The following is a 25,114-nucleotide window of genomic DNA, read 5'->3' on the forward strand; positions in this document are numbered from 1 at the left end:
AAAAATTCACCATCAGAATGTTGGCCAGCAGGATAAGAGAGATGGTGGTGTACAATTTCTAATCACTAGAAAGTGTGTGAAAAGCCTGGATTCAAATCCACAATGTTCATATGGAGTGAGGGCATACGACACTATTGATGGTGTCCATCCATCGGATGGAAATGTTAAGCCTTGAGCAGATTCCATGGTGCTATTCAACAGGAGTAAGCTATGTGCCAGCACCAGGTTTCACCCTCTCTCTTCTTATTGTAGTATATCACGCCATTCATTTAATCTGTTTAACTCCTCTGATGAGCTTGATATTGGGATGAGCATCAGGTCGTAAAAACTCCGTACGAAGATTCATCTTGCTTCAAACGGAACAAGGGTTGGACATTCATGCATATGCACGTATGTAGCCGTTTAATGATGCATGCAGAATGTTCTCTTTCTTCTAATGATGACGCTCGTACTAAAGCCTCGGCTTCATTTGGGCAGCCCTTTTACATGTTAAAATACACTCTTGTTAATAAAAACCAGAACACCTTGAAAGACTAGAGATAGGAAAACCGAGCTCGATAGCTGCAGTCGCTTAAGTGCAGCCAGTATCCAGTATTCGGGAGATAGTAGGTTCGAACCCCACTGTCGGCAGCCCTGAAAATGGTTTTCCATGGTTTCCCATTTTCACACCAGGCAAATACTGGGGCTGTACCTTAATTAAGGCCACGGCCGCTTCCTTCCCACTCCTAGCCCTTCTCTGTCCCATCGTCGCCATAAGACCTATCTGTGTCGGTGCGACGTAAAGCAACTAGCAAAAAAAAAAAAAAAAAAAAGAGATAGGAAGTTCATATTCACAGCGCATGTGCATTATTATGTTCTGAAGAAAAGATCAGCATTTGAACCATGTCAGCCCTCAGGTTCGAGGTCCACATCGATATCTCAGCTCACCACCACCAACTGGTAAAATGTGCCTGCGGCTCTTGTTGTCGCTATAAACCAAAGATAATGGATCCGTATGACTTGAGCAGACGTACAGGATGCCTTGCAGGCATATGCGAGAACCATACCTTCAAATGGGTGAGTTTGAACGAGGGCACATTATTGGTATAAGAAAACGTGATGCATCCATCCGGGAAATTGCTGCTTGTGTGGGAAGAAGTGTGTCGGCAGTGCAACGAGTGTGTACAGAATGGTTTACAGAAGGCCGTACAACACGAGGAGATGGGTCTGGTCGCACCACCCAGACCCCCCCTCCAAGAAGGTCGACACCTCATCCGAATGGCTTTGCAGGACAAATCTGCATTCTCCTCGGCTCTGGCCCAATAGTGGAACACATTGTACACTATCAGGAGTGACAGTCCGTCGCCATTTATTACTGTCTGGGTTAACGGCGCATCGTCCACTTCTCCGACGAACTTCAACTAATGTGCATAAACATGCTAGACTGCAATGGTGTATGGAACGACATCGCTGGGGACGGGAATGGCAGCAGATAGTGTTTTAGGATGAATCCAGGTTCTGTGTGTTTGAAAATGATGGCTGCATTTTGGTTCGCCACAGACAGAGGGAGAGGCATCACATTGACTGCATTCGAACAAAAGACATACAGTACCAGCTCAAGGCCTTATGGTGTGGGGTGCTATTGGGTACAACCACAAATCACAGTTGGTGTGTGTCCAGGGCACTGTGACCAGTTTGACGTACGTGAATGACTTCCTGCGACCCGTAGCTATACCCTTTCTGCACAACACCCCAGACGCCATATTTCAGCAGGGCAATTCCCGACCACATGTTGCTGCACGAACACATGCCTTCTTGTTGTCACAGGATGTCAAACTGTTGCCCTGGCCCACCCGATTCTGGACTTGTCGCCAATCAAAAATGTGTGGGATGTGGTGAAACGATGGGTGCGGTGCTGTGACCCAGTGCCAACCACCAAAGATGAACAGTGGAAATAGGTGAATCCAGCGTGGATGGCTATACCCCAGGACGCCATTCGTGCCTTATACACATCGATGCCATCACGCATGGAACAAGTTTTCAGTGCCCATGGAGGACCCAGTGCCTACTAGACAACAGGACACATGCTTAACCTAGGTGACTGAAATGCTAATCTTTTCTGCAGAACATACTAATGAACATGTCCTGTGAATATGAACGTCCTATCAGCAGTCTTTCGAGGTGTTCCATTTCTTTTTATGAACATGACAGTACTTGAATAAGTAATATGCACATGAATGCAAAATGTAATTGAAATATCTCCAGTTGTTTCCAAGTTACAGTGGAATGGGCATTTACCAATTGACTTCTTACAGTTTTATTATATTTGTAAATATGGCTTAGTTTAACTAATTATTGACATCCAAGGTTACCTAAATGTAGTTCCCTCCCACTCTCACCCCAGGAAAATGTTGAGGCAGTACCTTGTTTTGTTTTTATGGTTGTGTAAGAGAAGGTCAGGAGCCTGAATTTTGTCATAAATAAAGATTATTATTATTATTATTATTATTATTATTATTATTATTATTATTATTATTATTATTATTATTATTATTATTATTATTATTATTATTATTATTATTATTATTACAGAGGTGCCAACTATTATCGATTGTCCGTAATTATTACGGATTTCACCTCACGATTATGGCATTACGGTCAAAGGAGAAATTATTAGAGAAAAATACATTATCACGAAAAAATAAGTTTCTACAGAAAAAAAAGTTTAATCCTTTAGGGCATTACTACTCAACCCTCCTCGTTTCAGTGCTTGTGAGTTGGCACCTATACTTATTCAATCATCACTTCCTTTTTGCTACTCATGAGTGTAGTGAAATTAATTGGGAATGAAGGCGCTGTACTCTGCCTTTTCCACTGTAAAACCTTAAGTAATGTATTTGCAGTATTAAGTGTACCTGACAGTAACTCTCCAACAGAAGCAGTTTTCAGTCTTCGTAGGAAAGATTACAGTAAGCACATCAGTCATATAAATTGGAATAGCTAATGGTTGAGAAGAGGAAAATGTCATCACATGGGGCAGGATGCTTCAAGAAAACCTTTACTGAAAATCAGCTCATTACATAAAATAAACTTCATTATAAAGCCCGTATTGTCGTGAGTATACGTTGAAGGTTAGGTCAAATGTTCCACCTTTACAATACTAAGATTCTTTATTAACTAAATATTTACATGATTTTTAATTATATCGGGACATGTTTCGTCTACCTTGTAGACATCATCAGCCATAAAAACTTTTGAGAAAAAGCTACAAGGACAAGGACAAAGTAACACATTAAAATAATTCGGATAACCGAATATGTCATTTAAAATGGTGAAGAATTCAGAACTGTTTTGAGCACAGCACTTAAGAATACCGTTGACATTAAAATTAAAATTGTCCACATGGGATGATTCAGTAAAAACTTTGCGTTAAAATTCTTCCTTTTTGTGTGATGTGTTAATATATAATATTCTGTTATGTCGTGAAGGCTTGATAATGAATTGCACAATGTTCATTCCAATAGGATAATAACGATGTATAAGAAATCCAGCGAGCATATGTTAAAGCCGTCTTATTGGTGTAGTGTTGGCATTTCCTGTTGAGAAGTTAGGTGGAAAATTTGAACGTGATGACGTAATGTGGAATGTGCAGTAGAGGGCCCTAGAATAAGAAAGATAGCTGTTGTTAGTGTTAAAATAGGCAAGTTTTTGTGTCTTGAGATGTAAAGTAATGAAAAAATGAAAAATGAGAAGTGCGGCACATCTGATTACTTACGTTCTCGCCTGTCTGACATCGACTAGTTCAGTGTGGAAGCCTGTGGTTGACTGAGAGCGAACTATGGAGGTCGTGTGTGAAGGGAGCCGCCATGAGGGGAAATTAGGGGAAGGTTAGGAACAGTAGGCGGGAAGCCGTCACATGGAAGCTTGTTAGTGGGTTTGTCAAAGTAAGAACTATTGAGCAATGCCTCAAAAATTACGTTCGCAGTTTCGGAAATTTCATTCAAATTGTGAAAGGGATTGCATTTATGATCTATATTAATATAGATGTTTTCTAAAACATTGAGTAAAGTGCTTTTATTATGAAAATAAAGAATTTTTAAGTCCTGTTCTATGGAAGTGAAGGAATGATTGGATTCTGTCATGTGAGTACTCATGGCGGAGTACCTTCTATGTTTAGCGGCGTTGATATGTTCCTTATATCATCAGTGATCTGCATTTAGGGCTGATACCCAAGTAGAAGATTCCCTATTAATTGTTTACGTAGCTTTTTTCTTAAACATTTTCAAAGAACTTTGAAATTGATCAAACATTTCCCTTGATGATTATTCCATTCCCTTACTCCTCTTTCAATAAATGAATATTTGCCCTAATTGTCCTCTTGAATTCCAACTTTATCTTCATATTATGATCTTTCCTACTTTTAAAAGCTCTGCTGAAGCTTATTTGTCTACTTACGTCATCCTATGCCAACTCTCCACTGACAGCTCAAAACATACCACGTTAACTTACTAAAAACTATTTAAAATGGCATTATGGTTAAATCTGCCTTGTCAGTACACTTTCTCTTAATAAAACCACTTATCCATCGATCATGTTTCGAGAACAATGGACAATTTCTTCATCCACGATCATCAAAGAATAAAACATTATGTATTATTAGATTATTTAAAACCGGGCGAGTTGGCCGTGCGGTTAGGGGCACGCAGCTGTGAGCTTGCATCCGGGAGATAGTGGTTTCGTACCCCACTGCCGGGAGCCCTGAAGATGGTTTTCCGTGGCTTCCCATTTTCACACCAGGCAAATGCTGGGGCTATACCTTAAATAAGGCCACGGCCACTTCCTTTCCCACTCTTAGTCCTTTCCTATCCCATAGTCGCCATAAGACCTATCTTTGACGGTGCAACGTAAAGCAACTAGTAAAAAAATATATAAACTATTTAAATACTTTGGATATACAGGTGCATTTCAGAATGGAGTCTGAGAATAATGGAACTTACAGTTACTTCATTGTATAAGTTACCAGAAATAAGGGTCATTTTGATTTGATTTTCAAATTTTCAGACAGCCTTCTCAAACAGAAATTGACTGTAATCATCTACATCAACATAAAAAGGCAACATTTTAGAGCTTAGTTAATAGAGCTTTGAATATACGTACGTTGAGTCATAAGTCATGGCAACGATTTTTTTTCTCGTGAATAGGAGACAACATGAAAAATCTAAGATATGCATTTGGAAACGTACGGTATGTACTTATGATGGTACTAGATGGTGTATGTAAACAACAGTGTGGGTCTAAGTGTGCCCCCAAGTTATGTGTGTGAGTGAGAGCGTCACATAATGGAAGTCAACAAGCAGAAGCAACTATTATATATTAAAATAACAGTTCTCCACAGCAGAAATGCACGCCAATGCCATGTAGAGCTGTGGGAAGCATTAGGTGTGCATGTCATTCCCTATAGAACAGTGGCGAGGTTGGTGGAGTATCAACTGCCGATTTGCCTCGCCCAGGCCGTCCAGTGTCCATGGATAATGGTGATCGATCGGTGTTTACATGAGGACAGGCGCTGGACTCTAGCGAAATTGTAAGAACATACAGCAATAACCAGCGGTAACAGTATGGCGCATTTTACACAAGGACCTACAGATGCATAAACTTTGTGCAAAGTACAGAAGTGGACTCGTTACGAAACATGTCGCATCAATCTGGAGAGGTTTCAGCAAGAAGGACAAGCCATGTTAAATTGTATTATTGTAGTCGATGAAACATGGGCACGTGCATATGAACCTGAACTGAAGAGAGACAGTCAAGTGAATGGCGTCGTCAGGGGTCACCACGGAGACACAAGGTTCGACAAAATCAGTCGCCCAATAAGGTTATGGTAATCCTGGCATACGATGTTCAGGGTGTTCTTGTGTGTCATCCAGTGCATGAGGGGCACACTGTCAATGCAGTTTATTACAATTCCCTTTTGTTGTACCAATTGCACTGAGCAGTGCGAACCAGACGTTCAGATCTTTTGGACAACACTATAATCCTACACGATAACGCGACACCTCACACAGCCACCATCGTTCAGCGTCGTGTACAACGGTGGGGATGGGAGGTTCTTCCACACCCACCTTATTCGCCTGACATGAGCCCATATAACTATGATCTAATCCCCAAAGTCAAGAAGCCATTATGTGGACAACGGTTTTCTAACAAAGAGGGCATCGTAACAGCATTTCAGAGAGAGGTGTCACACGTTAGCGATACACATGCAGCGAATGGTTTTCAGTGCCTGCCCCACCGCTGGCAACGCACAGTGGATACCGTGGGTAATTATTTGAAAGGTCTGTAACCAGTGGAGACCTGTCCTTTGTACATAGTCTTGTGTATTTGCTGTCTATACCATAATAAACAATGTTTACCAATGGCCTGTGTTCTGTCACTTTCCTACGAGAATCTCCTGATGTCATTTGTCTTCAGGCACTATGCATAAGTTAAGTATACATTTCCAAATGCATATCTTTTCCATGTTGTCTCCTGTTTGCGAGAAAAAAATAGTTGCCATGACTTATGACTCGACCCTCGTCCCAGTAGCTAAAAGTAATTATGATAAAGAAATAGATATAATCATCCAAATTGCTCGTAACAACAGATTCTCTAGAAAATTTATTACTAAAGCGAAAAATGAACCAAAAAACCTTTATTTAAAGATCGAATGGAAGAAAAGAAATTTTCATTTGTCAATTGGCTAAATAAAAAAAACCCACATTAATATCACATACAAAAATAATAATACTAGTAAGATAATTTATAATTCAAATAAAACAGAGAATAAAAGTATGCAAATTGACATGCCAAACATGTGAACACCAATACATTAGACAATCAGAAAGAAGTTTGGCTTTAAGATATAAGGAACATGTTAATGCTGTTAAACATAAGAGATATTCAGCAATGGGAGAAATTAATCATAAATTCACAGATATTAATAGTGGCATAGGATTAATACATTAGGCAAAAAATGAAATCCATGAAAGTTTTGGAAAATTTAGAAATTTATCTTATACAGAAATATAATTTTAATTCAAGTTTAAATGAAAAAATTGCAGATAATAATCGATTATATAAACTAGCATTTACAATTTAGGGAAGAAAGAGATAAGGTTTGAAAATTTGAATTTTATTTAAGTGATTCTCATTTACCATCTTAATATTGAATATTTGGTGGTAGTAATTTCCTAATGTACCATTAATAATAGTTTATTTATTGATATTATAAATTGTGTTATAATTGTTGTTTACATTTAGGCTAAACAAATGAAAATTGTAGACGTAGAGCAACTTGTAAAAACAATTTTTAAAAGTTAAAATAAAGTCATTAAAAAATAACGGCACTTATTTTTAGTTAAGTTTATCAACATACCACATAGTTGAGCATCTCATCGCCTTACTTCCCAAGTCTTCCCAGTCCTAAGTTTGCACCATTTTTGCAACACTGCTTCTGTTTCAGAAATTGTCCAGAACAAGTCGTACTGGTTTCCTTTGAATTTTTTCCAGTTCTCGTATCAAGTAGTCCTGGTGGAGGTCCCATATAATGGAACCATACTGTAACTGTGGTCTTACCAGAGACTCGTTTACAGACGTACTTCAACATCCTAAATATTCTCATTACTGTAACATGTAGATATCTGTAAACTTTCTTAACCTCTTTAACCTTTTCACTGCCGAGTTTTGATGACTGGGCCAGCTTTTTTTAAAGGAAGAAGCACTTTTACAGATAAATTTTTACTGATACTATTAATGGAATGCATATCGTCCCCTTAGTCCGGCAGCCCAATATGGGATCGAGGATGAAGTGAGATTATATTTCACAGCATATTTTTACGGCCGGATGTTCTTCCTGATGCAAACCTCAGTTCAGGAGATAATGAATATGAAATGAATTATGGTGAATGAAACTGGGTAAAGAGGTGGAAGGAATCGGCTGTGGCTTATGAATAGGAACTGTCTTGGCATTTGCTTAAGAGTGCAAAAGAGAAACGACAAAAAAAATATCTCAGGGCATTTGACGGTGGAGTTCCAACCCACTCACCTGCCGAATGCAGAACTTGGCTCCCTCCATAGCCGTAGCACTCCACTCAGTGATATTATTACTGAACATTTTTGATCCAAGAACTGGTATTATCAAAATCGTTAACATTTCGGGGGAAAGGAATTTATCTGAGGAGGGGTGACTATTCTGCACAAGATTCATCATTACTACTTTCTTGCACTTTCTTGTAGTTCAATATTGCCCTCGATATATTCTCCATCTTCATTATCGAAATAAAGTTCTCCAGAATCACTATTTATGAGGAAACATTCAATTTCTTCATCAACAAGAGATTAATGTATACTACATGTTAGCAGGAAAGATGTTTCACTCCAACGAAGCTGAAATAACATCAGATCGCTTTCAAAACACACAAAATGGAGTGGTATATCTGCCGTATAGAAATTCTTTGAGCATTTCCATGGAATTTCAAAGCATGACACTATATCCCATTTATTCATGAGACTGGTGAAGTACACACTGCACCAAAATGTATATATATACGGGTTTGGCGAATGAGGCACTGCCTTCAATAATGTATGTATACGGGTTTGGCGTTGAATGGGTTAATATGTTTAGGCCTATTCCAATGAAGATCATTCCCTATACAGGGTTATTCTATATGATTGTCGGGGTTTCGTGAATTTCTTTTTGAAAATGTGGAAAATGTATCATTTTTATTGTTGCAGTAACGGTTAGACAAACTCTCAAAGTTTTGTTTTGCATCAACTGTAGTACATAAGTTACCACCAGATGGCAGTAATAGCAGTGTTTAACAAAATGGCGGTTAATGATAAGGAGAAAGCTTTTTGTACTCTTGAATTTCATCAACACAGATCCGTTACCAGAGTCCAGCGCCATTTTCGGACAAAATACGGGGAGGAGCGACCTTCCGACAACTCTATTCGCAGATGGTATGCATAATTTGTGGATACAGGTTGTTTATGCAAAGGGAAAAGCAGTGGGTGTCACGCTGTGTCAGAAGTGGATGTGAATCGGATTAGGGGCGTTTATCTCCGTAGTCCTAAGAAATCAACTACGAGATGTAGCAGGGAACTGCAAGTTCCTCAAACCACAGTATGGCGTGTGTTATGAAGGCACCTAAAGGTAAAGCCATATCGCGTACAATTGTGTTAAGCTCTAACAGCTAATGACAAAACCCTACGTTTCAACATTTGCATGGCACTGCAGGAACGGATTGAAGAAGATGATGGTTTTCTTGACAGAGCAGTTTTCAGTGACGAAGCTACTTTTCATGTAAGTGGAAAGGTAAACAAACAAAACGTTCACATTTGGGGTGCAACGAATGATGATTACGAGCTGCAACAGGGTGGTGCACCACCTCATTTCCACAGGGAGGTTAGAACATTTTTAAACCAAGAACTTCCACAACGATGGATGGGACGTGGAACTGAAGGTGATGTGATGCTCTTACCCTTTCCATCACGTTCATCAGATCTTACACCATGCGATTTCTTCCTGTGGGGATTTGGTAAAGATCAGGTATTTGTTCCTCCTCTACCGGTGGATATTCAGGAAGTGCAAGCCACCTTCAAAAGTATCAACGCTGCCATGTTGACTTGTGTGGAAGAGATGGACTATCGAGTAGATGTGTGTAGAGTGATACAAGGCGCACATATCAAGCATTTGTAATGAATGTTAAAATAACTTTATGCGTTACAGTACACCATAAAACAAGATTCATATTCCTACATCAATTGCACTGTGAGTTATGAATTTTTGTAACCCCGACAATCATTTAGAATAACCCTGTATTAACACCTAGGTACTTACAGTGTTCCCCATAAGGAACTATCAACCCATCAACACAATAATTAAAATTGAGAAGAGTTTTCCTCTTAATGAAACTTAAAACTGTATTTTTAATCCCATTTACATTCATACGATTGTCTGCTGTCCATATCACAACTTAAAGTCCTCCTGCAGTTGCTCACATTCCTACAACTTATTGACTACTCTATACAGTATAACATCATCCACAAATAGCCTTATATGTGATTCCAATTCTTTACTAATATCATGTTTATATATAAGAAAACATAAGAATAGCCTTATATGTGATTCCAATTCTTTACTAATATCATTTTTATATATAAGAAAACATAAGACTTCCAATAATACTGACCTGAGGGAACACCGCCTTAATCATTACAGGATCGGATAACGCGTCACCTACTGTAATTCTCTGAGTTCTGTTTTTTAGAAATATAGTCACCAATTCAACCACTCTTTTGTTTAGTCCACTAGCTCTCATTTTTGTCTTTAATCTCCCGTGATTTACCCTATGAAAAGCCTTGGTTAGGTCAATAGCGATACAGTCCATCTGACCTCCTGAATCTAAAATATCTGCTATATCCTGGTGGAATCCTACAAGTTGAGCTTCACTGGAATAACCTTTCCTAAACTCGAACTGCCTTCTATCAAACCAGTTAGAAATTTTGCAAACGTGTCTAATATAATCAGAAAGACTGCTTTCCCAGAACTTACAAAGTACACATCAAAGACTGGCCTGTAATTATCCACTTTGTTTGTTACCCTTTCCCTCATTTACTGGGGCTACTATTGCAACTCTCCATTCATTTAGTATTGCTCCTTCATGCAAACAGTAATCAAAATAAGTATTTCAGACATGGCACTATATCCCAACCCATAGCTTTTAATATATGCCCAGAAATCTTATCAATCCCAGCTGCCTTTCTTGTTTTCAGCTTTTGTATCTTTTTATAAATGTCTTTATTATCAGAGGTAAAATACAGTATTTTGCCATTATTAGTCACCTCCTCTATCTTGACATTGTCGTTATATCAAACTACCGTTATATATTGCCGATTGATTACTTCTGCCACTTATGAATCTGGAAATGTTTCATTTCTATGTGAGAACTCATTTTGTAAAACTCTACATAGTATATTAATTACAAAGAAATAGGACATACCACCCTACCACATGAAACTCTTTCTTACATGAAATGTTTAAAATGCCTTCTATTAGCATTTATATACATACATCAGGCCACTGTTGCATTGAATCCTGTATGTCCTGATCTATCCCTGGAGTATTGTGTATGGTCTTTTGGTTACGTCTTGTTAAGTTGTAATTCTTAGGTTCTCCGTCATTATTTTCTGTTCTGTTTGACCGTAGGTCATAGCATCTTATAAGAATCAATAGAGTCGATATTAGCAACTTTTCTTGTTGGTGTTATTTTCTTTTGATATGTTTTGAATTTGTTTCAGGATCAGTTTGACACAATTGACTTTTCTGATAATGACATTCGTAAGTTGGATGGCTTCCCCCTTCTCAAGAGAATAAGGACACTCCTCTTGAATAATAATCGAATAGTGTAAGTAATATTCTTGGGTTGTATTCATATTGTTGTAATTGGATTATAGAATGTGTTGCTGTTCCTAATTAAATTAATTGCTATCCATTATCCTGCATAACTAAAAGTTCAGGTATTCAAATCAAATCAAAATCTCCTTATTTGCAAATGAGGTGTCTACCTCGGTGGCAAATGGTACACTAAAATACATTATTGTCAAGCACTAAATTTTAACAAGAAAAGAAGAAAATTTTCCTAGAATACAATATTATACAATTTACGCTAACAATTTTTTCTATTAAACACACAGCTTATCCTTAATAAATTTATATTGTTTACAAAATTCTACTTATAATATCTCCTGTACTTATAAACATAGTCAACTCATATACAGTATGTGGAATTACTTCAAATAATACTATACAACTGGTATAAGATTAAAATTTACATTGCATTTATTTACTTATTATTTTTTTTTTTTACCCATTTTGGAACCTAAGTAGCATAACGACCTGCTATGTCTTAACCAAGTTCACAGGCCAAAGTTGATTCTGAAAAGAAGAGACACCACGAAACCTGTTTTAAGTACTTTAAAGAAAAGTATCACATAACCATCAGTTACTGGGAGGTGATTGTGTTATTGTTTGGTGCACGAGGGTCTGTCACAAAGTTAATTTCTTCCTTCGTTTTGGTATTCTTGTTTTGTTTCTAAAAGATATTTGTTTGGATATTTTACATGATTTTTGTCAATGGTAAATCACCATTTATACGGTATATGTAAAGAAAAATAAAGATTTCCTGATCGGGCATAGCTGCACAACAGGGAAATTTCAAAATTAAAAAATATGTAAGCTCATTTTTCCTAAGATAAATAGTACAAAAATTATTATCTATTTGATACTGTTACCATTTGGTACCCTTTGTTCTAGGGCAGCTATCCCTTGTGGATTCTCTCTCTAATCATTTGTGGATCCTTTCAGCAGGTTGGGTAGAACTTGTGTGAATGCTATGCCTTCACTTGTTTCTGTCATCATAAACTTCTTTTCTCATTATATCTGTGATAACATATACAGTGTGATTCAGAAGGTTACTCAGAAACTGAAGTAGCCCGTAAAGGAGTCAAGTACAACTTTTGAATGGGAACGTGTAGTCTAGGATGAAATCCTGCATCAGGGAAAGTCTGGCAATGTCAAGAATGACATAATAGACAATTATTTTTTAATGCTCTACACATTCTTAAACAATGCAGAATTGATGATCATGATCAGTGAAGTGACAGTCATTTCTGCACACAGTGAAGTTAACCAGTGGATACTGAATGTTGTTTACAAAAGTTGTTTAAACCGTCACCAATTTCAATTTCTGACATTACCAGGCTTGCCCTAAGGCAGAATTTAGTCATAGACTGTGTGTTCCTTTTTGAAACATGTTGTATTTTGACCCCTGTGCAAGCTAATTCAGTTTCTGCACAGCCTTTCATATCGCCCTCTATAGACTTGAAGCATTTCATACATTATTCATTGAGCCCTAATCTACCTTATTTAGTCGGTTTGTACCACCAAAGTTACAATGGAGCATTTCATTTCACATTTCACACTGCTGTAGGTCAAATAGCATGCTTGCAGTCAAGGTGCACAAGGGTGTGATTGTATAATGTGGATGGAGTCAGAACTCAGGTCCCTCAGCTTGCACTATTGATTCATATCATTCTTGTCCTAGCTTTTGCTCCAAGCTGTCTTGTAGTTAAATATTTTGGTAGGGGAAAAAAAAGGTTTGACATATTTTGTCATTATTAGTCACCTCCTCTATCTTGACATTATCGTTAGGGATTCAATGCGACGGCAATTTCATGTCGGTCAATTTCAGTATACTGTTTCAAGATTGCTATATAATCTATACTATATATACACACTATATATACTACATAATCAAGGTACTATTTCAAAGTCGATTTTATGTTTTGGTGAGGAATCGGTGTGAGTCACTTCAGTTTACAACTAAAAAGTCTTATATAATCCTCTTCTTCAATACAAAACAACCATCTATATTAGATGGGACGATATCTATAAATGCTTCAGCCTATCTAAAGAAGCCCAAATATTACATTTATGCAAATAAATAAATAAACACACTGATGAAGTGTGTGGAATTAAAATATAATAATCATGATTGACATACTAAAAACATGTTGAGGTAGAAAAATCCTCTCGTCTAAAAACTTGTTTCCAGTAAAACACTTTTCTTCTTGTTGATTTCATTTAGGTTGTGTGAGGAATTGGTGTATTAATCAATATCAATAAAAATATTCTCAAATATATTAAGGGACCTTTCTGTTCATAATGTAAAATGTTTAAATCCTAGTCAGTTGTTGTGTATTCATGATTTTCTTCCTTACATTGTTCGCTCATGGCTGAGTAACGGTTATACCTCAAAGTGTTGATGTTCGGTGTATCTTATATTGAAACTACGGCCTGTTTGTCCTACGTACGTTGAAAAACAAGACTGGTACTTTAATTTGTATACCCCAGAGTTTGTAAATTTGGTGTTCCCATTGACAGTATGGGAATTAAAAACTATTTTAGCATTGGTGTGAGTGGTCTTGAAAGCTATTTTTAACTTGTGCTTTTTAAAAATATTAGAAATTGGATATATGTTACTATTGAAGGTAAATGTGGTAAACTTCTCTTTAGGGGGAGGTTCTTTTTGCAAGGTGGTCTTGGGTTTACATCTAAATTTATTAAGAACTAGCTGATGTACCCGTGTTTCGCTACGGAATTCTATATTTATACAGAATTGTAGGTTAGGTAGAGTACACGTGAGCAAGATTGTATTAAATTGCATAGCTCTTAACGTTACCCTAGAAACGCAACGGGGAAATCACCAAACGTCTTTTCTCATGTGAAGACTGCATTAGGAAATTTTCATTGTATTGGTAGGCCCGCTTCCCTACCATCAGTCACAGTCAGGTTGGGGAATTGCATTATAATGGCAGACAGCCACTCTCCACCTGCCTTTCTACATAATCAGAAAGACTGTCTTAGTGGTTTTCCCAGCTGAAATGAACATAGGTCATTACAATGACGTCAGTAGGAATGGCACGAGTAAAAGCAATGATTTCACATGAAATACTTGATAAAATGAAAAAACACACATTTTCTCGCTTTTAACGAACAGTACTACGCTGCCGATCTAACAGTCCAAAGTCCGAGAGCCAGAATGACCAGGCCGCTGACAGTCGTGACCCGTGAACTCTCTTAGTCTTTTTTTCAGGGTGGGGGTTGTCCCAGGGCAAAAACGATACCCTTTTACTAATCTGTTTCCTGGGTGTAACCGATGAGTCGGAAAATCTCAATTCACTACACTGACGGCAGAAAAATCTATCTGACTTGGCAGTTTTTTTCCTCCAAGCCAGAGGAGAAACCCCGTCTTCACTGCTACTTTTGAATAAAATTAATGTAGAATCGAATAAAAGTGAAGAGGAAGATGCTCTTTTCAGGGTTGAATTTTGAGTTCTTTAATGAATTGTGGTGCTATAATTTGGAGTATGCCTAAATTGTAATTCTAGACCAGGTCACAATACTACTACTACTGCTACTACTACTGCTGCTGCTACTACTACTACTACTACTACTACTACTACTACTACTAAGTGAGCCTCTGCCTTAAGAGTGCACACTGCTCATTCAAAACAGCGTATCAGAGTAGGGATTAAATAGCTGGAATACTATGATGAAACAGTGAGTTACATACCAGCAGTGTGGTATCAGAAAATGTATGAACCAGAGGAATGACATGCTAAAGAAGAAAGTCTTCTAACTCCCCAGCTATTTCCCGCCAATATTCAATCAGGCTGTTATACTTGGTACGCAGCTGTAACCCCATCTATCGGAAGTGAGCGGTAGCATAAGAGACAAAGAACATCACCACAAATAATGGTCAATGTAATGTTATTGTCGATCAATGTTATGCGCTTTCAATATTGTAGGCCTTCACATTTAGATTTCTTCCGACTCTGAAATACCACTCTTATCTTAGTCGGTACGGTAAAATTGAATAAAACATAAATGGTCGGGAATTGTATTCTCTATACCTTTTGCTATGTAGTACTTTTCGATAGGACCAATATCATAGGCTTTTAAAAATTAAATTTTAAGCACCTTCCTCTAAACTACAATTTCATACAGGACGAATAAAATTGTTTTTTAACTTGGACTGCTGTTTCTTGTTCCCCGACTGTATATACTGACTTTCATTAAATTCTGTTGACCCATTTTCTCGTGGTTCGGCGTTGATATGGACTTGGCAACAAAAATACAAATTCATGAATTTGTGTTATCAAAGCCGGTACGGTAACAATGTATGACATAAATAATCGGAAATTTAATTCTATATAACTTAAGTTATGAAGTATTTATCGATAGGACCACTAATAATATAAATATTTGAGAATTACATTTCAAGCCTTCCCCTAAACTATCATTTCACTCAGCGTGAGTAAAATGATTTATAGCCTAAATTGTGGTGGCTCATCCCCCGACTTCACATCCGATTTTCATTAAATTCTCTTCAGCCGTTTTCTCGTGATGCGTGTACATACAGATAGAAATTACGGAAAATTAAAAAGTGCATTTCCTTGTTAGTATGGACAAGACCGATACAGAAATACCATTCTTTTCAAATTCTGAGCAATGTACAGACAAAACTCTTATTTTATATATGTATAGATATAAAAGGAGTGAAAGGTGTAATGTTTAGGTAAAGTAAGGTCTTTAATTCTATTACAAAGTTGTAGGGAACTCTTAACTGACGTATTAGCCTGGAAAAAATGTGTTTTGAGAAAATCTTGAATGTACCGAGATATTTTGTACGTCGAACTATTTCTGAAATTAATAATGGGCCTTATGGGGACTTCAGCTTTGTGAATCTTCAGTAATGCTTTCGCCGTAGGCAACTTGGGGTTCATGACAAACAATTTGGGTTTCTGAACTTCATTGAACAAAAATTAAAATGTTCTAAATTAAATATTTCACTTCTCTTTGAATTCAGTTGGTTGGATCTTTTTTGACTACATCAAAATTGTTAGTAAAAAAGGAGTGTGTTTTGTTTACATAGTCCCTTTTTTCCATAACTACAGCGACGTTGCCTTGGTTAACATTAAATCATTATCTTTAACTTTCCGTTTCAGATTGCATATATTGGTGATCTGTTCCTTAGTGGGTTTACTAGTATGTTTCTGATTGAAAGAAGAAAGTAACTTCTGTTATACTTCATATCTGTCCGACTCGTTGGCTGAATGGTCAACGTACTGGCCTTTGGTTCAGAGGGTCCTGGGTTTGATTCCTGGCCGGGTCGGAGATTTTAACCCTCATTGTTTAATTCCAGTGGCTCGGGGGCTGGGTGTTTGTGCTGTCCCCAACATCCCTGCAACTCACCCACCACACATAACACTCTCCTCCACCCTCATCGGAGGGTCTGCCTTACAAGGGCTGCTCCTGGCTGGAAATAGCCACAGGAAATTAAATTTAAAAACATATCAACTTCATCTTAAATGTCTAGGCAACCTATTAACAGCTAATTCAGACTCAGCCAACGTAATGATTAAATCATCGTGATTGGAGAAAGTACCCCAGTTATGTTTTGGTCCCTTTTTCGGTACCATGAGATCATTAGGATCAAGGTCATCTCAACTAAGATTCACTACCGGTGGGTGGAAAACATTTGATTCTGTGTTGTTGGACAAATTTGAGGTATTGTGGGAAGTAGCTTTTATCAGATTATTCCACTTCTTGTTGAGTGTTTTGTTTCTTCAGTAAAACCTTATTGAGTCTATTGATGACATGAGCTTGAAAGGAAATCCATTCGAGAGGACATAAAAGGGTCGAAACTTCCAAATGAGTTTCGTAGAGACTTTTGTTAAGAAGAGTTTCTTTCTCTGAAGGAATTTAATTTCTTCCCTTATCCAAATTTTATCAGTTTTCCATTGGATTGTGCGGGTTTTAGCCACATCTCTCTGAGTTTTCTTTGTAAATTAAAAAAATTGGGTGCGACATCATTAGTTAAACATTTTCTCAAAAAATATAAATCTTGACCTAATTTGGCAACCGTTATCTTCATATGACAATAAAGGTTTGCTTTCTTACTTGTCTGGATGGCATTACCATTGTGTGTTATAAATTTCATTCCATGTTGACAGTTATCACTTTACAAATAAAAAGTCTTATATAATCTTCTTTATTAATACAAAACAACCATCTATATTAGATGGGACGATATCTATACATGTTTCAGCCTATCTAAAGGTCATCCTCAATAGAAGCTCAATTACTACATTTATGCAAACAAATAAAAACACTGATGAAGTGTGTGGAATGAAAATACTATGTTCATGATTGACATATTAAAAACATGTTGAGGTAGAAAAATCCTCTCGTCTAAAATCTTGTTTCATTGACATAAAACTTGCTAATTCTTTAAAAAATTGGAACACTGTGTTCCACAGCATAGCGATGCCATCAGTAAAGGGAATAATAAGTGTGTGCATCGTTGTAACGGGTGAGGGGGAAGAAGAGAATGAATGGATGAAACAAAGCCCAAAAATATAGTGGTAAAGGAAAAGGCTCAATCAACTTACTCGTTAAAAGGCTGTAGTCTCAAATGGTACGACCTTGTTGGTCTCATGTCACTATTGACACTAAGCTTGTGTGTAGCTTACAGCGTGTCAGAGCTGATGTGTTTGGGTGGGTAAGGTATGGGAGGGGTATATTGAGGGAAGGGCGGGCCTAGTTCTGGAATGTTGATGGTGAAACTCGTTTCTTTTAACATATCATTGACAGATGAGCGGGACAATGGTTTAGAAGTAAACCCAAGACCACCTTGGAAAAAGAACTTCCCCCTAAAGAGAAGTTTACCACATTTACCTACCTTCAATAACATATATCCAATATCTAATATTTTTTAAAAGCACAAGTTAAAAAAAGCTTTCAAGACCACTCACACAAATGCTAAAATGGCTCTTAATTCCCGTACCATCAATGGCAACAGCAAATTTACGAACTCTGGGGTATACAAATTGAAGTGCCAGTCTTGTTTTTCTACATATGTAGGACAAAGAGGCCATAGTTTCTATATAAGATACACCAAACATCTTTACGCCTTGAGGTACAACTGCTACTCAGCCATGAGGGAACATTGTAATGAAGAAAATCATAAATACACAACAATTGACCAGGATTTAAAGATTTTACATTATTAACAGAAAGGTCCCTTACTCAATATACTTGAGAATATTGGTATTGTTCAATACAACAATTCTTCACACAAATGAAATGAAATCAGCGTGAAGAAAAATGTTTCACTGGAGACCTTTGTCCCGCTCATCTGTCAACAATTTGTTAATAAAAACGAGTTTCACCATCAACATTCCAAAATTAGACCCACCCTTCCCTCAATATTCCCCTGCCCCCTTCTGCTTCCCCATCCAACCGGATCAGCTCTGTCATGCTGTAAGCTACACACAAGCTTAGTGTCAGTAGTGACATGAGACCGACAAGGTCATTCCCTTTGAGATGACAGCCTTTTAACGGGTAAGTTGATTCTTTTCTTTTCACACAATTTTTTTTGTTTTTGTTTCATCCATTAATTTTTTTTTTTTTTTTCCATTACAGATGATATACACACTTATTATTCCCTTAATTGACGGTCTCACTATGCTGCGCAACACATTGTTCTACGTTTTAAAAAGATTGGCAAGTTTTATGTTAACGAAACAAGTTTTTAGAAAGGAGTATTTTTCTACCTCAACATGTTTTTAATATATCAATCATGATTATTGTATTTTAATTCCACACACTTCATCAGTGTTTTTATTTGTTGCATAAATGTAATATTTGAGCTTCTACTGAGGATGGCCTTTAGATAAGCTGACACATGTATAGATATTGTCCCATCTAATATAGATGGTTGTTTTGTATTGAAAAGGAGGATTATATAAGACTTTTTCTTCTTCTTGCTTCCGAATTTGGCCAACTGTGGACCGAGTGAAACTTAATGCTTTCTGGCCAGCCTTCTTTTTTTCTCTTCCCAGAACTTCTTCATTCGTTCACTCCTTATTTTTCTCTGCTCCTCAGATATTGCAAATTTGGGCCTGTTCATCCGCTGCTCTTCATGGAATTTGTGGTAATCTACTCGAGTTCTGAACTTCTTTCTGTTGAGGATCAATTCTGATGTTATTTTAATTTTTTCTGCGTCCTTCTTAACCTCCTCCACCCATTTCGTTGTCTTCCTCAATCCAATTATATATTTATATATCCTTTTAGTCAGGCGGTTGTCATTCATTCTGACGAGATATAAGACTTTTTATGTATAAAGTGATAACCGTCAATAGGAATGAGATTTATAGCATGGAATGAGTCACTTCAGGTAGATAGCAGAGGGAAGGTGGAGATCAAGAAAGTGTTACAGAGGTCTGGCGGTGCAAGAAGAAAAGGACCAAGGAAAGGGAAACGGAGAGCACAGGATAGGAAGAGGGTGGTGGAACAGGGTATTGAGAGGGAGAAGGAAGGGAGTTCTGCAGGTGTCAGGGAAATTAGGGGAGACCAGGAGTGGAGGGGATGTAATGAGGGTGGGGTTGAGGCTCTTGTCACGGGTGACTCAATTGTCAGGGATGGAGAAAGTATGTGGAGAAAAGAGAACTAGGCTAGAGTGTTATCCAGGGAGGGTAAGGAGAAGATGGTAATTTTCCATGTTGGTACCGTCAACATAAGTCAAGCAGGAATTGGTACTAACATAGTTGGAAACGTTTGGATTTGGTTATGGCAGCACGGAAGAGGTTTAAGGAAGCAGAAGTTATCAGCGGGATACTGTGTAGGAGAAATACTGAATGGAAGGTAATTGCGGATTTAAATGAGACTATGGAGAGTGGGAAATAAGGAGTGAGATTTGTAGATCCTAATGGGTGGGTAGGAGATAGGGATCAATGCTCAGATGGCCTTCACTTGAACTGCAATGGTACATATAAGTTAGGAGGTTTGTTTGGAAAGGTTATAAGGAGGTACATTCAGGGAAACAGAGTGGGCCAGGGAATGGTGATGACAGTATAGGAAGCATGAAGTCGAGTAAGGATGTCATAAAAGTTAGTGCTAAACTGTAGAAATATTGTAAAGAAAGGAATAGAAGTAAGTAATTTGGTAGATATATATTTACCAGATACAGAGAGGAACGTTATTCTGGCGGGTGATCTCAACTTGCTAAATGTTAACTGGGAAGGGAATGCGAATGACAAAAAGTTATTATGGGAAGGACAGCTGAATCAGAACGTGATGGAACCAACTAGAGGGATAAATATTCCAGACGTGGTACTTATAAAACCAGATGAGCTCTTTAGGGAAACTAAAGTGTTGGATGGTATAAGTCATCACGAAGCTGTCTTTCTCGGGGTTAAAAAAATTGTTAGAAAGGAATGTTGTAAAAGTAGGACTATTAGACAATACCATATGGCCGATAAGAAGGGAATGGGAAAATTTTTAAAAAGCAATTATGACCAATTAAATGTAAACAGCTGCTGGGATGTGTTTAAAGGAGTTTTTGAGGAGTGTAAAAACAGATATGTACCTTTAAAAGTGGTAAGGAATATTATGGACCCGTATAACAGGGAAATAAAGAGATTCAGAAAAAAGTGCAGACTTAGAAAGAAATAGTTAGAAATGGTTGCGGGAGTAAGGAGAGATTGCAGGAGCTAACAAGGAAAATTAATTCACTCAAAAAATCAGCAAAGGATAACACGATGGCAAACATAATTGGGAGCCACATGAATTGTAGGGAGCAAAGGAAGTACATGTACAGATACTTTAAGGCAGAAACAGGTTCCAGGAAGGACATTCCTGTGATCATTAATGAACAAGGGCAGTCTATATAGGAGGACGTACAGTCAGCTACATGTATAGGTAGTTGGATACGCGAGAACCGTACTGTCAAATGAGCGAGTTTGAAAGAGGGCACATTATTGGCATGAGTGAATGTGATGCATCCATCCGGGAAATTGCTGCTCGTGTGGAACGAAGTGTGTCAGCAGTGCAACGTGTATACAGAATGGTTCACAGAAGGCCATACAACATGACGTGATGAGTCTGGTCTCACCACCTCCTCGTAGAGGAGGCGACTAATAATGGCAAAATACTGAAATTTATCTATGATAATAAAGACATGTATACTCATGTTCATAAAATCCAGAACACCTTGAAAGACTAGGGATAGGAAATTCATATTCACAGGACGTGTGCATTATTATGTTCTGAAGAAGCATTTGAACCATGTCGGTCCTTAGTTTCAAGATTTACATAAATATCTTGGCGCACCACCATCGACTGGTAAAATGTGCCTGCGGCTCTTGTCGCTGTAATCCACAGGTAATGGATCAGTGTGACTTGAGCGGATGTGCAGGATACCTCGCAGAAGTACGTGAGAACCGTACCATCAAATGAGTGAGTTTGAAAGAGGGCACATTATTGGCATGAGAGAATGTGATGCATCCATCCGGGAAATTGCTGCTCGTGTGGAACGAAGTGTGTCGACAGTGCAACGTGTGTACAGAATGGTTCACAGAAGGTCACACGACATGACGTGATGGGTCTGGTCTCACCACCCAGACCATCCCCTGAAAAGATCAACACCTCATCCAAATGGCAATGCAGAACAGATCTGCGTCCTCTTCGGCTCTGGCGCAACAGTGGAACACATCGTACACTATCAGGAGTGACAGTCCGTCGCCGTTTATCACAGTCTGGGTTAACGGCGCGTCGTCCACTTCTCCACCTAACTGACTAGTGTGCATAAATGTGCTAGACTGCAATGGTATATGGAACGACAACACTGGGGACAGGAATGGCAGCAGACAGTGTTTTTGTATGAATCCAGATTCCGTTTGTTTGAAAATGATGGCTGCATTTTGGTTCGCCGCAGACTAGGGTTGCGCACTATGTCCCTGTTTCGGCACACTGTGCCGGTGTAATGTTATGTTGCTCTGTTCCAGAACTCGGAGTGTCAGTTGTTCCGAAACGTTCTCAAGTGAGACCAAGACAGTGACTCGCTGTTCCATCAGAAGCGCCACCATGCACTGCCCTTTGCCCACTAGTCAACTGTCGATACCGGCAGTGTGCCGCCATGTGCTGGAGTGTTCCGTGTTCCATCATATCCTCTTTGTTCTGTGAGTTCCGTTGCACCGACAACTGGCCGTCGGTACATCCGGATAACTTTATGCGTTTTGTTTTGTAAGAGAGTTTTCGTTGAAGCCTAGTAATATATACCTTACGAAAAACGGTAAACTTTGAATATTGTCGCACCGGAGTCCTGTTTACGACTTTTTTACTAGAATAAAACTGGACATAGTGAAAGCAATTTATGATCTTCTATTTTGTCTGCAAAGGGATCTTCAACCAGCACAGTGATGAGAAACATCCCACAATTTTTATTTTCATGTTCTGCTTGTATAGGCTTAATTTTATTTTTAATCTCCTGTTCCGCTTGTATATAGTGTTAAAGTTTTTATTTTCATGTTTTGCTTGTATGGGTTACTTTTTTATTTTCATGTTCCGCTTGTATATTATGTACGTAAGTAGAGTACTGACGAATGAATCTTCAACTATGCGAGTATATTTTTAATTGGTTAAAATAACATTGTGACATTTGTAAACACATCTACTGCCAGTGTAATTTTGACAGGTGTGTTTCAGAATGAATGAAAACATTGTTATCCTAAAAACAACATTTAGACATGATTTTTCTGGGTGCCTATTTCAGAGTTCCGACTGCTTTTTCATGTAATACCAATATAAATGGTCCGTTATTGGACATTATAAATTTTCCAACCTAACTCATTCCTGCTTGCCAGTATTTCGCCCCCGTGTGGTAAGTTGGGCTCATCAGTTGGTACCTAGCATACTCGCCAAGACGCATGGCTAGTGCATACTGTGGAGGCCACTGCGTAGGCTACTTGAAGCCACCAGCAGTGCCAATGCACTTGGAGGGACTTTGTCTCATTACCAAAAATTGATGCCTGCGTGGCCATCAGATGATACAGATGTTGATTCCCATAGGGAACCTGAAATATGTGTCCCGAATGAGTAAATTTATAATACCAATTTAATGGTCCGTTATTGGACATTATAAATTTTTCCTATGGGAATCAACATTTGTATCATCTGATGGCCAAGCAGGCATCAATTTTTGGTAATGAGTGCATTGGCACTGCTGGTGGCTTTAAGTAGCCTATGCAGTGGCCTCCACCGTATGCACTAGCCATGCGTCTTGGTGGTTGTGCTAGGTACCAACTGATGAGCCTAACTTAGCACACGGGGTGAAACGCTGGCAACCGGGAATTAGTTAGCTGGAAAATTTATAATGATCAAGAACGGACTATTTATATCGGTATTATAAATTTACTCACTCAGGAGAAATATTTCAGGTTCCCTATGAGAACCAACATCTGTATCATTCTTTTTCACGTGCCGTGAAGTTTTATCCTGGCCCTAATTACTCGCAGTATAGGCTGATACATTCAGTTGGTGAAAATATTGTTGGGTTAGTTACTTTAAAACACCTGTACTGCCATTGTAACCATGTTATGTGTATTTCATATTGACTGAAAAATCTTCACCTAAAAGCAGCCTTTAAATATTATTATTGGGCACGAATTTCAGTCTTCCGACTGTTCCTTCACGCTCCGTGCAGCTTTACACTGGCCGTAACTACACACAGCACGTCCGGTACAGCATCACATTCCTGCTGACGCGGAGCATGTCATGTTGCCTCACGAAATTCTCTCTACTGCGCAGTTACAGTGCCGTGTGCCGGTACGCTGTACCGAAACATTCCACCTCAAGCTTCTAATGATCTGGAACAGCTGACTGTTCCAGTCTGCCCAACCCTACCGCAGACAGAGGGAAAGGCATCACATTAACTGCATTCGTACAAGACATACAGTACCAACTCAAGGCCTTATGGTGTGGAGTGCTATTGGTTACAACCACAAATCACAGTTGGTGCGTGTCCAGGGCACTGTGACCAGTTTCACCTAGGTGAATGAATTCCTGCAACCCGTCCTTTCTGCACGACACCCCAGACGCCATATTTCAGCAGGACAATACACGACCACTTGCCTTCTTGTTGTCACAGGATGTCGTACTGTTGCCCTGGCCCGCCCAATCACCGGACTTTTTGCCAATCGAAAAAGTGTGGAATATGGTGAAATGATGGGCGCGGCACTCTGACCCAATGCAGACCACCAAAGATGAACTGTGGAACCAGGTGAATGCAGCGTGGGTGGACGCCATTCACGCCCTATACACGTTGATGCCATCACGCATGGAACAAGTTATCAGTGTGCATGGAGGATTCAGTGCCTACTAGGCAACAGGACACATGCTTAACCTAGGTGACTGAAATGCTAATCATTTCTGCAGAACATTCTAATGAACATGTCCTGTGAATATGAACTTCCTATCTCTAGTCTTTCAAGGTGTTCTGTTTTTTATCAACATGAGTGTTTAAAAAGATACAAAAGTTAAAAAAAGCTAGAAAGGCAGCTGAGGTTGATAAGATTTTTGGGGATATAATAAAGGCTATGGGTTGGGATATAGTGCCAGATCTAAAATACTAATTTGACTATTGTTTGCGTGAAGAAGCTATACCAAATGAATGTTGCAATAGTAGCCCCACTG

The 25,114-nt window shown here is 38.5% G+C and overlaps 1 protein-coding gene across 1 annotated transcript in view; it reads left to right on the forward strand.

Annotated features, from left to right (window-relative positions):
• U2A (small nuclear ribonucleoprotein polypeptide A'-like U2A) overlaps positions 1–25,114 on the forward strand; it is a 146,302-nt gene that overhangs the window by 51,778 nt on the left and 69,410 nt on the right. The window contains exon 3 of the mRNA XM_067137587.2: positions 11,317–11,423. Coding sequence (XP_066993688.1) covers positions 11,317–11,423 — 107 coding nt within the window. The remainder of the gene's footprint in view (positions 1–11,316; positions 11,424–25,114) is intronic.

This window comes from Anabrus simplex, chromosome 1 (genome assembly GCF_040414725.1).
Source record: "Anabrus simplex isolate iqAnaSimp1 chromosome 1, ASM4041472v1, whole genome shotgun sequence".
In the NCBI taxonomy this organism is placed as follows: domain Eukaryota; kingdom Metazoa; phylum Arthropoda; class Insecta; order Orthoptera; family Tettigoniidae; genus Anabrus; species Anabrus simplex.